Here is a 16,843-nt window from a genome sequence, read left to right as displayed (position 1 = left end):
ACCATTCCCTGCCTCAGTGAACAAAAGATCATAAGAATTGCCATACTGGGCCAGATCATAGCTCCATCTAGCCCAGTATCCTGGCATTGGTCACTGTTGGAAGACAAGTACTGCAGAGGGAATCCATACCATGTCAACCATTCCTAGCTTCTGGCAAACAGAGGCGAGAGACACCATCCCTGCTCATCCTGGTTAATAACCATTGATGGGCCAATCCTCTTTGATTTTATCTAGTTCTTTTTTTAAACCTGTTATAGTTGTGACCATCCCAACATCCTCTGGCAAGGAGTTCCACAGATTTGCTCTTCGTTGTGTGTTGGAATGCTCCCTTTTTTTTTGTTTTAAACCAGCTCCCAATTCCTTTTCATTTGGCGACCCCTAGTTCTTGTGTTATGAGAAGGCGTAAATAACACTTCTGTATACGCTTTCTCCACACGAGTCATGATTTTATGATATTTTCCATCTTATTATCTATCCCTTTCTTAATAATTACCAACATTCTGTTCCCTTTTTTGACTGTTCCTGCCAATTGAATGGATGTTTTCAGAAAACTATCGACAATAACTCCAAGATCGCTTTCCTGAGTGGTAAAAACTCATTTAGACCCTATCATTTTATATGCATATTTGGAATGATTTCCAAAGTGCATTACTTTGTCCACTTCACCCTGGAGGAAACTTTGGGATTTGTTCAGAGCCCTTTGCGGTGTCCAGGGGCCACCTCGCAGAACTCCTAACTTCTCCTCCAGCTTGAGTCTGTCTCTCTCCTGCAACCAGAGCCCTGCAACCAAAGAGTCCCCTCTGCTGCCCTTGTGCCTCTCTCCTACCCCAGCTTCTTCTGGTTCATCCAGTCTCTGTGTTTTTAAAGGGCTGGACCAACCCCTCCTCTCTCTGTTCCGTTTTCTGGGGAGGTTCCATTCCTTCCACGCCCAACCCTCTGTAGAGAAGCTGTAGAAACTGGCTTTTATCTAGAATGCAGTTCCTCCCTTCTTCTGTCCCGGCGAGATCTGCTTTGGTGCTGAGAGTCTTAAATGACCAACCTATTTATAGACAGATGCCTCCGCCCCAGCCTCTGGCCCCTGAGCACAAGGTGAGTGAGTGAAGAGTACAGGAAAAGCCCAAAGACTTCAGGATAACAAAGGTTCAGAGCATCAAATGAGACTTCATGTGGTTTCCACCCATCGTGGTTTTACCTGGACAGTCTGTTTTTTGGCTGCTGTTTCTGGGTGCCCGTGTCATCCAGACATGGGCACCCAGACACAGAAGGGCTAATGCAAATAAGAAGCCCACTCGGAGTCCATGGCGACAGTTCTATGATCACATACTACGGTGAGTGATGTCAGATCATGAAGGGGCCAGAGGCCATGGTGATGAATGTTTTATATCCCTCGATTAAATTAGACAGTCACACACTGCTCAGATGCCGTTCTGCTGGAAGATATGGAGCACGTTCTCCCAGATCTGTTTGGTTTTGACCCCATATACAATAGGGTTTCACATGGGGGGGTCACCCACAGAGATTGGCAACCGGGATGTAGACATGGTGGGGGACATTGAGGCCAAACGGGTGGGTGAGGAAGATGAGGAGGCCAGGGATGTACTACAACAGGACAACACAGAAGAGAGACGGGCAGGTGCTGAAAGCCTTGAGATGGCAGCAGCCTCAGCACGGCCTGGAGGATTGTAGTATTAATGGAAAAGTTATGATTTGCTGAACATGATTACGCTATTTGTGTGCATACGTCATTTTGTACCTAAAATTATGATTATTGACTATACCTGTATTTCAAACTTGTTTACTCCTGGGTAACACCATGAGGTAGAGTATATCCAGTCTTCCCATCACATTGTAGGTGAACAATTCAAGGCTATGGCCCATTAAGAAACAGAATAGGACTTGGAAGAAGCTTATCCCGACCTGATGGACTTTCCTGTGAATATCCTATGTAGGATATGGGTAATGGTCCCTGCTACGAATCACTGAAGCATACAAGGACTTGTGACCAGCTCATGTGATACTGGGCTCCATCCTGTGCCTGTATTTTCCCACTAACTGTGTTGGGGACATTTGCTAGGGAAAAGGAAATTCCCTCCACATGACAGAAACTATAAACGGTGGAAGAGACATCATCACTTGGCCTCATTCCCACACAACCCAACACCTGCAAAAAACCTTAGCAACAAGGACTGAACTGGGGATGTGGTCCCAGGCTGAAGGGAATTACTAGCCTGTGCATGGAGGATTGGTTGACTGTTTCTATCATCAGGGTGAGACACTACTTGATTTGAATCTTATCTCGTGTAGAGAACGTAGATAGTGATTTTGTTTATATCCTATATAACCAACTTTGATGTGTACAATATTACTTATAATCACTTAAAATCTATCCTTCTGTAGTTAATAAATTTGTTTATATTTTTCTACCTCAATCTTTATGTTATTTGAAATGTAAAAGGGAAATCTGCTCCGGAACACGGGGTGGTTCATTGTCATGTACACACTGAGGGAGGGGTGAGCAGTAGCTCGTGAAAGTATTTATGTAACTGCAGCTGGGTGTATCCCTGAAGGTGTATGGCTTTGTAAGTGCAAGACCTGGAGAAGATTGCATCTTATCACAGCCTCAGTGTGTGAGGGGGGGGCCCATATTGGTGTGCCAGAGGGCTCAGTGGTACCCCAGTTGCAGGCTGCATCCAGGGGAACTCTGTCATCGCCCCCCAGTGAACAGGCCCTGCTAGAACTGAGTCCATTTCCTTCTTCTCATGTGTTCAGTGACTCATGGAGAGACCGTGATGACATCCGTGAAGACAGGACCCATCGGTTCTGTCTGTCATTCTCTGTGAGTCCTCAGCCAAGGTCATCTCTCCCAGTGCCTCAGTTTACCTATCAGTATCATGGGGATTTATTCATAGAGACTTTCCTTTGCTCGGTGTTTTGAAGATCCTTCAATGAAAAGAGGGTGGACAATTTATGAGTTTCCCCTGTATAAGCTTTATACAGAATAAAATGACTTTATTTGGGGTTTGGATCTCATTGGACACTGGGTGTCTGCGTGCTGGAGACAGGTAACCTGCTGAGCTGTTTTCAGCTAAAGCCTGCAGCTTTGGGGGGGGTCACCCAGACCCTGGGTCTGTGTTGCAGAGGCTAGTGTGTCTGGCTCAACAAGGAAGGGTTCTGGAAATCCCAAGCTGGCAGGGAAAACTGGCTCAGAGGTAATTTCAGCACATCAGGTGACAGTCCCAAGGGGATCTCTGTGACCGAACCCATCACACTGATCTCTGATCTCCTAGCAACAGCCCCATGTGTCTGTAGATACTGTTCTTTTCTCCCCTCAGGCATCTTTCTGCAGATCAGTCTGTGTGCTATCGACCCAGACATCCTGGGCATTTACAGTCTATCAGACCCTATGGAGGCCAAGGCATTATCTCTATTTTTCTTAATAATCAACTCTAATATTAAATATACACAAATACACAGAGCAGCCAATTCCTCTCTGACTCAGCCCAGAGCCCAAGAGTTCCCATCTCCTTTTAGGAAGTTCCCTTATTTACCGTTTACTCCTAAAGGTGGATATAGAACACAGAAGTGCAGACAGGTTTGTTTCCAGCCTATTCCCATTCAGATGATCGATTCACCACTAGAGGCTGAACAAACCCCACTGGGATTGCACAGAGCTATATTACAAATGGTGCACGCCCTGAGTCGGCTTTTGGCGTCGGATGTTGCTGCAGATGCTGTCGTTAAAGAGGTGTGGGACACGGCGACTTCATGGTGATTCCCAGGGAAGATGCTTCCATCCCAGAATTCACAGGTACCCATCTCTCATTGAGAAACTCACCTGCTCAACAAACTCAGTGCAACCTGGGCGTGATGCGACAGAGAATAGGTCTCTGTGGTCCTTTCCACTCTGCATGGCCATTAAAAATCCAGGGCCCTTGCCACTGGTGACGTGTTTGCTTCAGTATCACTGGCCAAAATATCTCTCTTTTCTCTGAATCCCTGTTGACCCTGGCTTATGGCCTCTCACCCCAAGATGGCTGCATTTCAGTGGCACAGTCAGAGAACCCAAACAAAGGTTGGTGCCCCCATCTGGACATGCAATGGCCAATCCATTTCTGAATCCCATTTGGCTAAGCACCTTCCTTGAAGTGATAAGGGGAGGTTTTGGAATAAATTGATAAACATAACAGTAATAAGTCACCAGCACCAGATGGTATTCACCCAAGAGATCTGAATGACCTCAGGAGCCAGGTCTATGTTAATGCACAGAGACTGTTAGGTCCTCTTCTTGCATTTCACGCTTATGACTGTTAACAAAAGGGTTGCTATCTGAGTTTTATCTCCTGTAAGGCAAGGAGGTGCTAATTATAAAAAAATTTCAACATGAACAAGACATCTTCTGTCCTAGCTTCATTTGAAAAGTTAGCCAAACCGTTTCGTCTGAAACTTCCAAAACACAATTCACACCGAAGCAGACACACAGTGTGGGAAATTCCAGTCCAAATGTATGAAGATTTGTTGACCTTATACAAAACTGAAAATGAGGTCTTCTAATTGAAGTTGTCAGTTAAACTTAATTAATGGTGGTGCCACAAAAAATGGCCAATCCATTTGTGAATCCCATTCAGTTAAGCTATTTGCTCCCATAATGACTGTGGCGAGGAGTTCCACAAGCCAAATTTCATGGAATCACAGAATCATAGAAGATTAGGATTGGAGGAGACGTCAGGAGGTCATCTAGTCCAAACCCCTGCTCAGAGCAGGACCAACACCAACTAAATCATCCCAGGCAGGGCTTTGTCAAGCTGGGCCTTAAAAACCTCTAAGGATGGAGATTCCACCACCTCCCTAGGTAACGCATTCCAGTGTTTCACCACCCTCCTAGTGAAATAGTGTTTCCTAATATGCAACCTAGACCTCCCCCACTGCCACTTGAGACCATTGCTGAAAGCTAAGGAAATAAACCACACAATGGTCTCAAACCCTCAGAACTCTGCAGCTGAGCTTTCGGGCCCACACGCTGTATGATGCACAATCTCAGCTGACTGCTGCATAGTCCTGCTCCCAATGCTCAGCTGAATTTATAGGGTTTCCTGGCTCCCCTCTCCGCTCCAGACTGGCCTGTCGGCCCCAGCATGCTTCCTCACTGCACTCACTGCAGGTTCCTTGCCAGGCTGCTCCAGATTCTGTCCCAGTCCCACAGTAGAAGGAGCCCAGATTGGGGTGAGGGAGGGTAGGACGCTAGAGATGATCCAGCAAGTGCATGGGGTTATAGAGGAGGGGCGCGAGCAACAGGGTGGGGCTTTGGGGGGAAAGGCGGAGCTTGGACGGGGCATAAGATGAAGAGGCAGAGAAGCGAGCGGGGCCTTTAGGGAGATGGGACAGTGGAAGCTGCCTTGCGGAAAGAAGTGGGGAAGGGGGCATGGCTTTGGGGAATAGACTGGGCAGGACGTGGAGCCTCAGAGGTCCAGTTAAAAAGAATTAGAATGGTGGCAATCCTGTGAGTTGTACACAGACCGATTCCTCAGTTTGTCACACTGACACAGCACAGTAAGGCCAGGAAAGGATTTAATGTACCTTTGACTGTCCAGTCAGGGATTCAGGGAAGGGGGCCCGGCACTATGTCACCAGCCAGCTCTGCACAGAGCTCAATCTCAGAATCAGAGCACATGAAGGAAACTTTAGGCCCCTTTATGAGTAAAGAGCCGGAGCAGCCTGTCCCGGATCTGTTTCGTCCTCACCCCGTAGATGATGGGGTTTAGCATGGGGGGCATGAAGAGGTACACATTGGCAATGAGAACGTGGAAATGCAGGGGCACATTCCGGGCAAATCTGTACATGAGGGAGATGAAGAGACGTGGGATGTAAAAGGCGAAAATGACACAGAGGTGGGAGCCACAGGTTTCAAAAGTCTTGAGCCGGGCATCCTTTGTGGGGAGGCTGAAGATGGCCCTGAGGATCTGGGTATAGGACACAGTGATAAAAATCCCATCCAGACCAATCACACAGAATGTCACAAAGAGGCCGTAGTAATTACTGACGTGGCTGTCGGCGCAGGCCAGCTTCGCCACAGCTATATGCACGCAGTACGGGTTGGGGATGAGGTTGGTTGTGCAATACGGCCACTGTCTTACCAAGAAGGGATAGGGCAGTACGACCATGCCACTGCGCAGCACCACGGCCAGGCCAATCTTGACCACCACAGGGTTTGTTAGCATGGTGGAATATCTCAGGGGATGGCAGATGGCCACATAGCGATCCAAGGCCATGGCTACAAGGATCCCAGACTCCATCACCGAGAAGCAATGAATGAAGTACATTTGGGTGAGGCAGCCACTGAAATTGATCTCCCTGGAATTGAACCAGAAGATTGCCAGGATTTTGGGCATAGTGGAAGTATACAGGACCAGGTCGGTGATGGCCAGCATGCAGAGGAAATAGTACATGGGCCCATGGAGGCTTGGCTCCTTCTTCACAATGAACAGGATGGTGAAGTTCCCCAAGACAGCGATGGTGTACATGGTGCAGAAGGGGATGGAGATCCAGACGTGGACTGCCTCCAGTCCAGGAATGCCCAGCAGGATGAAGGTGGAGGGGTTGGTGAATTCAGTTGTGTTGGAATCTGACATGGAGTAGGAGAGAAGGTGTCTCCTGCTTGTACCACGTGTTTCTGTGACTTCCTCTATATGCCCAGAGTGATGGTCACAGTAAAACTACCTGGATGGAGAGACAATGTTAACGTGAGACAATGCACGCACTACTGGGGGCTGTTCTCATGGGTGAAGCAGATTGGTCGCCCTTCACACACTGAAAAATGATATTTTAATAATTCAGAGAAATGAACTACGAACAAATGACCTTACTAATCTCAATTGCATATTTTATTCCCTGCCTCATTAATTCCCATTCATCGTGGTGTGGGAAATCTTACTGGGCCCCAGCAGGAAACACAAATGTGGATACTGGTTATTCATCATTGTTCCTTAGGCCTTGTCTACATGACCAAGTTTTTTTCGCAAAAAAACAGTTTTTGATGAAGAAACAGTGGCAGTGTTCACACTGCAAATTCACTTTCAACGACGGAAGTCCTCAGTTTCAGTGACAGAATGTAACCACCTTGACAAGAGGTTTAAGGCCTTTTACGGAAATTTTTTGTTTATTTTATCGCTGAAATTGGCCTCCGGAAGGCGGCCCTCATTGCCCATCCTGAGTGCCCTGGTGAACAGTTTCAACGCCTCTCCCCTCCATAGAGGCGAACCGCTTCTGCCTGTCTCCCTTTAAAGGTTCAAGAATTTTAAAATTCCCCTTTCCGTTTGCTGGGTGTGGAGTGCTCACATTACAGCTTCCCAGGTGGCCATGGTGGCTCCATGCTTGGGACAATGTGGATCTGCTGAATCTGCTCAGTATTTGGGGAGAGGACGCTATGCCGTCCCAGCTGCGCTCCAGCCATAGGAATGTCAATACCTACTGGCAGATTTCATGCAGCTTGTGGGAAAAGAGCTAGTTCAATGAAGAATTCTTCAGTAGACTTCTTGCTGCATATACCAGGGTTAGGTTGCTCTAGCTACATCTCTTAGGGGTGAGATTTTTTTTTCTACTGCAAAAAGGAGCAAATGCAATTTTCGTTTGCAGTAGCAGAGTCATAGCTTGCCAGTCACGGGAGAGGAGAGTAGCCCTTTTCCTGGTGACGGTGAGGCCTCAGCTGGAGTATTGTGTCCAGTTTTGGTCTCCAATATATAGGAAGGGTGTAGAGCAACTGGAAAGGATCCAGAGGCAAGTGACGAAGACGATCAACATGGTGGAATGCAAGCCATACGAGCAAAGGCTGAAGAAACTGGGTATGATCAGTTTGAAAAAGGGAGGATTGAGGGGGGACATGAGAGGGGTCTTGAGATACTTGAAAGGCTGCCATAAATAAGATCGAGGAAAGTTGTTCCCTGTTGCCACATAGGGCAGGGAAGAGGCAATGGGTTCAGACTACAGCTATTCAGATTTAGATTTAATCTCAGATAAACTTCCCAACTGTAAGAACAGCAGGACAATGGAACAGGTGCCCAGACAGGTTGTGGAAAGTCCTTCACTGGAGGTTCTCAACGGGAGGTTGGATAGTCATCTGTCTGGGGTGGTTTAGACACAACAAATCCTGCATCTCGGCAGAGGTTAGACTAGCTGATCCTTGCAGCTCCTTTTAACCCTGTTGCTCTTTGATCCATGATATAAAATCCTGGTGTAGACCCGGTCTTACTCAATCACAAGTTATGGAGCTCAATGCTGGGGTAACGGGGAGAAATGGAATGGCCTGTGTTACACAGGAGGTCAGGCTGGATGATCTAATGGTCCCTTCTGACTATAAACCCTATGAACCTATCAATATAGAAAGTAGTTCAGGCATTTATATTTATTCTGTCTCATAACACAGGAACAAGGGACCATTCAATTCAATTATATTGAAACTCTAAACATATAAAACTGATAAAAGAAAACTGTTTACATAATCCATATTTGGCCTGTGGAACTCCATGCCACAGACATTATTGGAGCAAAGAGCTTAGCTGAATGGGATTCACAAATGGATTGGCAATAGTTGGTGGTGCTGGTGGCATCACCCAGAGTTAAGTCTGTCTGACACCTTCAATGACAAGACTTCATTTTCAGTTGCGTATAAGTTTGCCAACCATTAACCTGAAATTTCCCGTGTTGGGTGTCTACTTTCGGCTGAATTGTATTTTGAAAGTTTCATGGCATAACAGTTCAGTCAACTTTGGGAATGAAGCTCTGGGAGAAGGAGTCTTGCCCACATTGAAAAATTGTTGTATTTATGCAAGTGAGGAGCCCTGGCACCTCCATGCTTTTCAGCAGATAAATTCTCGTAAGAGCCCCATCCCCTCCCCTGCTCCGTTAACAGCCCAAGCCCTGAATTGCAAGGGGAGGAGGTGGCGGTCTCTGTGCATTAACACACAGCTGGCTCCTGAGGTTTTACTCAGTTCTTACTCCAGACTGGATGTTTTTTTGGAAGATCTGCTTGAGGGCTTGTCTACACTTAAAACACAACAGCGGGGATGCCACAGCGCTTCATTGGGACCTGAGCAAATTACGGCCCGCGGCCTCCGATTCCGGCCTTGTACTGGACCTCGACTAACAACTTTCGTCCTGAAGGATCCACTGTGTGACGGAAATGAAGCCACCTTAGGGCTGGAGCCATCACTGAGGGGCACAGCAAAGAAGGGCATTTTGGCTAATGGTACTAGAGGAAATTCAGCACCTGTGGCAAGGGCCCTGGGATATTTAGTGGCTGTGTGGAGCAGAAATAGATTCAGACCTACTCTCTGTCCCCTCATGAGTACGTTGCACTTGGTTTGTCGAACCGAAAGAGATGGGTACCTGTAATTTCTGAGACGAAAGCAGTGTTTAGCCATGGAGCCATCTTCAGTCCGTGCATTATGGTTTTCCTGGATGATGGACAAACATCCTCCTGACAAAAAGACAAAAAAGTGGGGGAATGAAGTAATGAAAGCTTTACTGATATAAAGCCAAGACAAGCTGTGAGCAAGAGGCAGGCCCTGCTCACAGAATCTGGCAAGAACCGGGCAGATACTGCAGAAATACACGTTCCTAAGGAGTTCTGGGCACAGAGCACTCACACAAACACACCCCGATATCAAGTGGTACCAGAATATCCTGATGCAAGGATGGTTATAAAAAGATAACAGGAACACGCTGACCCCTCCTAAAAGATAAGGTCAGGATACAGTACATGATAAAGATGTTTTGATCAAACCAACTTACTACCCACATCAGGGGGCAGTAACTAACGACGTCAGAGGGGCAGTACGTAACTTGTTTGTATCGGGTACTAAGATGTATCTCAGAGGGAATGTCTTTGTCTAGCCTAGGGAGGAATGGAAAGCCCCGCTGTTCACTGAGCTGGCCCATTGTGATGGGAAAACCTGTACTCGTGGTCTGGGAGAATCTGAGGGATACTAGTACTGTGCTTCATCGACAATAAACCTGGCCTGGTACCTTCGTACCTTGGTGTATCTTGTGGTCATTGGGCGGTTCGCTCAGGGTTTCCTGTGCCAGCTGTCTGCGCAGAGCTGGGGCCGCACATTGCTCTGGCTCTGCTTCCAGAACTGACTGCTCCCCGAGATGCTTCTCGGACACCTCTGGCTCTGGCCAACACAGCTCTGCTCCCAGCTCAGCCTGGGCCTCTGGTCTCTCCTTATCTCGGCCCCACTGTGGACCAGGCAGCCCCAGCACACATGGAGGATGGGACCCCCGACCCCCCCACCCCAGCCTCCTGACTCCTTCATTTTCCTGCCTGCCCTGTCAATCAGGCTTACCGGGAGCACTGACCTCTCCCCATTGCCCCTGGATCCTGTGAGTCTTAGGGGCCTGGCTTTCCGTTGACCCTTCCTTTTCCTTTCAGTACTGGGAGCTGGCCAAACAAAAATCCTCACTACGTTTCCGTGAGGGGCCAAAAGTCCCATTACGTTCCCCCTGGCTAAAATTCTGCCACAGCCAGAGTGTTCACACTAGCACATCTGGGTCCAATATTAACAACATTTACCAGCATCATATACATTGATTAATATTAATAATGATTCAGAATATTTCGTATATTTAACCTCCCACATCCACTTTATACTATACATGACAATATTCATTAAAACATGAATTAATACCAATCACATAATCATCTCTAAGTTTAACAGCTCCTCCTTTCCAAAAATTTCCCCCAGTTCTTAATAAATTTAAACCACTCCTCCCTCGTCTCATCCACACATTGAGATCCTGCAGCTCTTCTCTCTGCCTGGCCCGGCGGGTGGAACTGGAAGCATTTCAGAGAATGCTGCCCTGGAGGTCCTGGATCTTAATCTCCTGCCTTCCAGACTAAATTTGGCCTCCAGGACCTCTCTCCTACCTTTCCCTCTGTTACGGGCACTACATGTACCACGACCACCAGCTTCTCCCCAACACTACACGTAAGTGGGTCTGGACGTCTTGCGAGATCTGCTACCTTCACACAACCCAGGCAATTCACCATGTATTGTTCTGGATTATCACAAACCCAGCTATCTATATTTCTAATGGTCAAATCCCCACTACAGTTACTGCTTGGTAAGGTTTGCCAAAGCTGAAGCTCTTTGGGATGGCGTGACAGAGGGCTGGCTCAGAAGTTCATGCCCAGCACCTTGTCACACTGTCCTAACTGGCAATGATCTCTTCTGTGTAGCTCGGGGGGTTAAGGGTAAGCTTGCACCACGAAGGAACAATCTGCTGGGACCCCAGAGGGAAAGGATAAAGTCCCAGGAAGTGCTGAAGGAATGAGAGAGCATCTCCTTGATTCCTCTGCAGCAGGGAGAAGCTGCATGCTTCCAGAGGTGCAGGTGGTTGAGACCAGCTCCTGCCCTGAAGCTGAAGGTGACATCTCCTCAGAGTGGGAGAAGTGTCAGGGAGAAAAATGACCAGATTCAGTTTAGCAAGGGAAAAATCCTATGCTCAGGAGCAAAGGAAGATGTCTTCCAGAGGGGAGCCCAGAGAAGGGTGATGGAATCGTATAAACCACTGAGGGGGGATCTGAGGGTTCCTTTAACACTGCCGCGGGAGGCAACACCACCTCAGAAAGAGCTGCGGGGTGAAGTGAAGGGAAGCCTGGCTGTTTAAAAATAGCCAGAGCTTCGCGAACCAGCTGAGCGGCGGAGAACCAGCTGAGCAGCGGGGACAGCAGAGCAGCTCACAGCAGGAGTTTGCCTGGGAGTTCGCCTGGAGTGAGCCCAGTGAGGCATACGTCTTGCAAACTGCTCTGAGGAAGCTCATAGTAGGAAGGTGATATGGAAGGGGGGGGTTCAGCTGTTGTGACCTGCACTGGATGTGCCATGTTTGTCTTTCTTCCACAGGACAGAAGCGACTTTGTCTGTACAAAGTGCAAGCTGGTCTCCATATTGGAAGAGAAGATTGAAGGTCTGGAGCAACAGATAACGACCCTGCGTTGCATACGGGAAACTGAGGATTTTCTGGACAAAACTCAGGATAGGCTTCTAGGGGCACAAAGCTCTACAGATACAGAGCAGGTTGCACAGAGGAGCCAAGAGGCCAGTGAAGAAGCTTGGCAACATGTGACCTCCAGAAGAGGTAAGCGGAATGTCCGGGTTCCAGTAACACAGACACAGGTAACTAACCGCTTTCATGTTCTCTCCACAGGTATCGTTGCGGAGAGTGGACCAGATGATATGTCTGGGGCGAGAAAGCAGAAGGAGACTCCGCTGGTTGGAAGGCATGAGATGTGCTGTCCTGAGGTTGGGAGTTCCACGACCACCACTCCCAAGAGGAGAAGGCGGGTGGTGGTGGTCGGGGACTCGCTCCTCCGGGGGACTGAGTCATCTATCTGCCGCCCTGACCGGGAAAACCGAGAAGTCTGCTGCTTGCCGGGGGCTAAGATTCGCGATGTGACGGAGAGACTGCCGAGACTCATCAAGCCCTCGGATCGCTACCCCTTCCTGCTTCTCCACGTGGGCACCAATGATACTGCCAAGAATGACCTTGAGCGGATCACTGCGGACTATGTGGCTCTAGGAAGAAGGATAAAGGAGTTGGAGGTGCAAGTGGTGTTCTCGTCCATCCTCCCCGTGGAAGGAAAAGGCCTAGGTAGGGAGCGTCGAATCGTGGAAGTCAACGAATGGCTACGCAGGTGGTGTCGGAGAGAAGGCTTTGGATTCTTCGACCATGGGATGGTGTTCCAAGAAGGAGTGCTAGGCAGAGACGGGCTCCACTTAACGAAGAGAGGGAAGAGCATCTTCGCGAGCAGGCTGGCTAACCTAGTGAGGAGGGCTTTAAACTAGGTTCACCGGGGGAAGGAGACCAAAGCCCTGAGGTAAGTGGGAAAGCGGGATACCGGGAGGAAGCATAGGCAGGAATGTCTGTGAGGGGAGGGCTCCTGCCTCATACTGGGAATGAGGGGCGATCAACAGGTTATCTCAAGTGCTTATATACAAATGCACAAAGCCTTGGAAACAAGCAGGGAGAACTGGAGGTCCTGGTGATGTCAAAGAACTATGACGTGATTAGAATAACAGAGACTTGGTGGGATAACTCACATGACTGGAGTACTGTCATGGATGGTTATAAACTGTTCAGGAAGGACAGGCAGGGCAGAAAAGTTGGGGTGTATCACTGTATGTAAGGGAGCAGTATGACTGCTCAGAGCTCCGGTACGAAACTGCAGAAAAACCTGAGTGTCTCTGGATTAAGTTTAGAAGTGTGTGCAACAAGAGTGATGTAGTGGTGGGAGTCTGCTATAGACCACCGGACCAGGGGGATGAGGTAGATGAGGCTTTCTTCCGGCAGCTCACGGAAGCTACTGGATCGCATGCCCTGATTCTCATGGGTGACTTTAATTTTCCTGATATCTGCTGGGAGAGCAATACAGCGGTGCATAGACAATCCAGGAAGTTTTTGGAAAGCGTAGGGGACAATTTCCTGGCGCAAGTGCTCGAGGAGCCAACTAGGGGGGGCGCTTTTCTTGACCTGCTGCTCACAAACCGGGTAGAATTAGTGGGGGAAGCAAAAGTGGATGGGAATCTGGGAGGCAGTGACCATGAGTTGGTTGAGTTCAGGATCCTGACACAGGGAAGAAAGGTAAGCAGCACGATACGGACCCTGGACTTCAGGAAAGCAGACTTCGACTCCCTCAGGGAACGGATGGCCAGGATCCCCTGGGGGACTAACTTGAAGGGGAAAGGAGTCCAGGAGAGCTGGCTGTATTTCAAGGAATCTCTGTTGAGGTTACAGGGACAAACCATCCTGATGAGTCGAAAGAATAGTGAATATGGCAGGCGACCAGCTTGGCTTAATGGTGAAATCTTAGCGGATCTTAAACATAAAAAAGAAGCTTACAAGAAGTGGAAGGTTGGACATATGACCAGGGAAGAGTATAAAAATATTGCTAGGGCATGTAGGAATGTTATCAGGAGGGCCAAATCGCACCTGGAGCTGCAGCTAGCCAGAGATGTCAAGAGTAACAAGAAGGGTTTCTTCAGGTATGTTGGCAACAAGAAGAAAGCCAAGGAATGTGTGGGCCCCTTACTGAATGAGGGAGGCAAACTAGTGACAGAGGATGTGGAAAAAGCTAATGTACTCAATGCTTTTTTTGCCTCTGTTTTCACTAACAAGGTCAGCTCCCAGACTGCTACGCTGGGCATCACAAAATGGGGAAGAGATGGCCAGCCCTCTGTGGAGATAGAGGTGGTTAGGGACTTTTTAGAAAAGCTGGACGTGCACAAGTCCATGGGGCCGGACGAGTTGCATCCGAGAGTGCTGAAGGAACTGGCGGCTGTGATTGCAGAGCCATTGGCCATTATCTTTGAAAAGTCGTGGCGAAACGGGGAAGTCCCGGATGACTGGAAAAAGGCTAATGTAGTGCCAATCTTTAAAAAAGGGAAGAAGGAGGATCCTGGGAACTACAGGCCAGTCAGCCTCACTTCAGTCCCTGGAAAAATCATGGAGCAGGTCCTCAAAGAATCAATCCTGAAGCACTTGCATGAGAGGAAAGTGATCAGGAACAGCCAGCATGGATTCACCAAGGGAAGGTCATGCCTGACTAATCTAATCGCCTTCTATGATGAGATTACTGGTTCTGTGGATGAAGGGAAAGCAGTGGATGTATTGTTTCTTGACTTTAGCAAAGCTTTTGACACGGTCTCCCACAGTATTCTTGTCAGCAAGTTAAGGAAGTATGGGCTGGATGAATGCACTACAAGGTGGGTAGAAAGCTGGCTAGATTGTTGGGCTCAACGGGTAGTGATCAATGGCTCCATGTCTAGTTGGCAGCCGGTATCAAGTGGAGTGCCCCAAGGGTCGGTCCTGGGGCCGGTTTTGTTCAATATCTTCATAAATGATCTGGAGGATGGTGTGGATTGCACTCTCAGCAAATTTGCGGATGATACTAAACTGGGAGGAGTGGTAGATACGCTGGAGGGGAGGGATAGGATACAGAAGGACCTAGACAAATTGGAGGATTGGGCCAAAAGAAATCTGATGAGGTTCAATAAGGATAAGTGCAGGGTCCTGCACTTAGGACGGAAGAACCCAATGCACAGCTACAGACTAGGGACCGAATGGCTAGGCAGCAGTTCTGCGGAAAAGGACCTCGGGGTGACAGTGGACGAGAAGCTGGATATGAGTCAGCAGTGTGCCCTTGTTGCCAAGAAGGCCAATGGCATTTTGGGATGTATAAGTAGGGGCATAGCGAGCAGATCGAGGGACGTGATTGTTCCCCTCTATTCGACATTGGTGAGGCCTCATCTGGAGTACTGTGTCCAGTTTTGGGCCCCACACTACAAGAAGGATGTGGATAAATTGGAGAGAGGCCAGCGAAGGGCAACAAAAATGATTAGGGGACTGGAACACATGAGTTATGAGGAGAGGCTGAGGGAACTGGGATTGTTTAGCCTGCAGAAGAGAAGAATGAGGGGGGATTTGATAGCTGCTTTCAACTACCTGAAAGGGGGTTCCAAAGAGGATGGCTCTAGACTGTTCTCAATGGTAGCAGATGACAGAACGAGGAGTAATGGTCTCAAGTTGCAGTGGGGGAGGTTTAGATTGGATATTAGGAAAAACTTTTTCACTAGGAGGGTGGTGAAACACTGGAATGCGTTACCTAGGGAGGTGGTAGAATCTCCTTCCTTAGAGGTTTTTAAGGTCAGGCTTGACAAAGCCCTGGCTGGGATGATTTAACTGGGAATTGGTCCTGCTTTGAGCAGGGGGTTGGACTAGATGACCTTCTGGGGTCCCTTCCAACCGTGATATTCTATGATTCTATGATTCTAAGTGCCTGCAGATGAGAAAACTTTCCAGGCTTTTAGGTCGGAGCCCTTCACCGCTGAACAGAGGATAGAGAGCATTGGGTATGCATGTAGCGGCGCTCAGGAGGAAACTGGGGGAGGACAGGAACATCCCCTCACTGATCACAAGGGGGGGGACGCCCAGGACAGAATGGCTGATTCAGCATCTGTGCACCCAGGCACCCAACCTGTGTCTCAGGCTTTGAGAGGGAACTGTAGACAGAGGGATGACGGAGGGTACCCAAATCCAGCTCTCCATTTTTCAGGACTTTGTTCCTTGCATGCTTGTGAAAACTAACTCTGTCTCTTTAAAACAGGATGCAGATCCTACTGAATAAAGGGTTGTCTGTGAAAATGCTAATGACCCACCTGGCAGAGGGGAGGAAGAAATATCCTGGGCTGGTAAGGAGGCAGTTGCCCGGAAAGAGCTGCCGGGAAAGGCACACCTCTTAGCCCAGAGAGCACAGATCACAACCCTCTGGGAAAGGGATGGGAAAGTCCCAGTGCTGGGAGTGGGGAGTGCAGGAAAGCCTGAGCGGAGAGGTGGATTTTTTGAATGAGCATAACCCTGGAGTTGGGAAACGGCACCACAGAGGTCTAGCCAACATGCAAAGTCCCTTTACGTCCTTACCTCACCAGACCCTGGAATGCAAAGACCCCAAAGATGACTTTCAACTGAAATCCCTGCTGAAAGGGGCACGGAGAGGAAAGGAAACCCGGTAAATAAACACATGGTAAGGTTCGGGGAGGAGTTGAAAGACACAATGGGTATTGAACAAACCAAAGTGTACAAGCAGAAGGCTTGGTATTATAAAAAAATACTTGAAAACACCTACCTGTGATAAAAGATTTGGTGTTATTGTTAAATCTCATGATGCAAAGTTTGAAGCAAATGATAAATCTTACAATAAAGAGCTTGGTACTGACAGTAAATCCTATGAAAAGGTGTAACATGCATGATTTTGGGGAAAAGCTTTTGGACATGCTAGGAGTAGTTATCAAGAAGC

General features: G+C 48.3%; 1 protein-coding gene across 1 annotated transcript; it reads right to left on the bottom strand.

Annotated features, from left to right (window-relative positions):
• Nucleotides 1–5,678: 5,678 nt before the first annotated feature.
• Nucleotides 5,679–6,626, bottom strand: LOC125642659 (olfactory receptor 52R1-like). Its single transcript, XM_048864374.2, has one exon. It carries the CDS (start codon nucleotides 6,624–6,626, stop codon nucleotides 5,679–5,681), a length of 948 nt encoding a protein of 315 aa, XP_048720331.2.
• Between the last annotated feature and the right edge of the window lie 10,217 nt (nucleotides 6,627–16,843).

The sequence above is a fragment of the Caretta caretta genome, chromosome 1, assembly GCF_965140235.1.
Source record: "Caretta caretta isolate rCarCar2 chromosome 1, rCarCar1.hap1, whole genome shotgun sequence".
Classification (NCBI taxonomy): Eukaryota; Metazoa; Chordata; order Testudines; family Cheloniidae; genus Caretta; species Caretta caretta.
The sequence above is the reverse complement of the archived record's forward strand: the minus strand, read 5'-3'. Positions and strand labels throughout refer to the sequence as shown.

Bases quoted from the DNA above. Each gene is read 5' to 3' on its own strand.
- LOC125642659 (XM_048864374.2), bottom strand. From the start codon at position 6,626: ATGTCAGATTCCAACACAACTGAATTCACCAACCCCTCCACCTTCATC.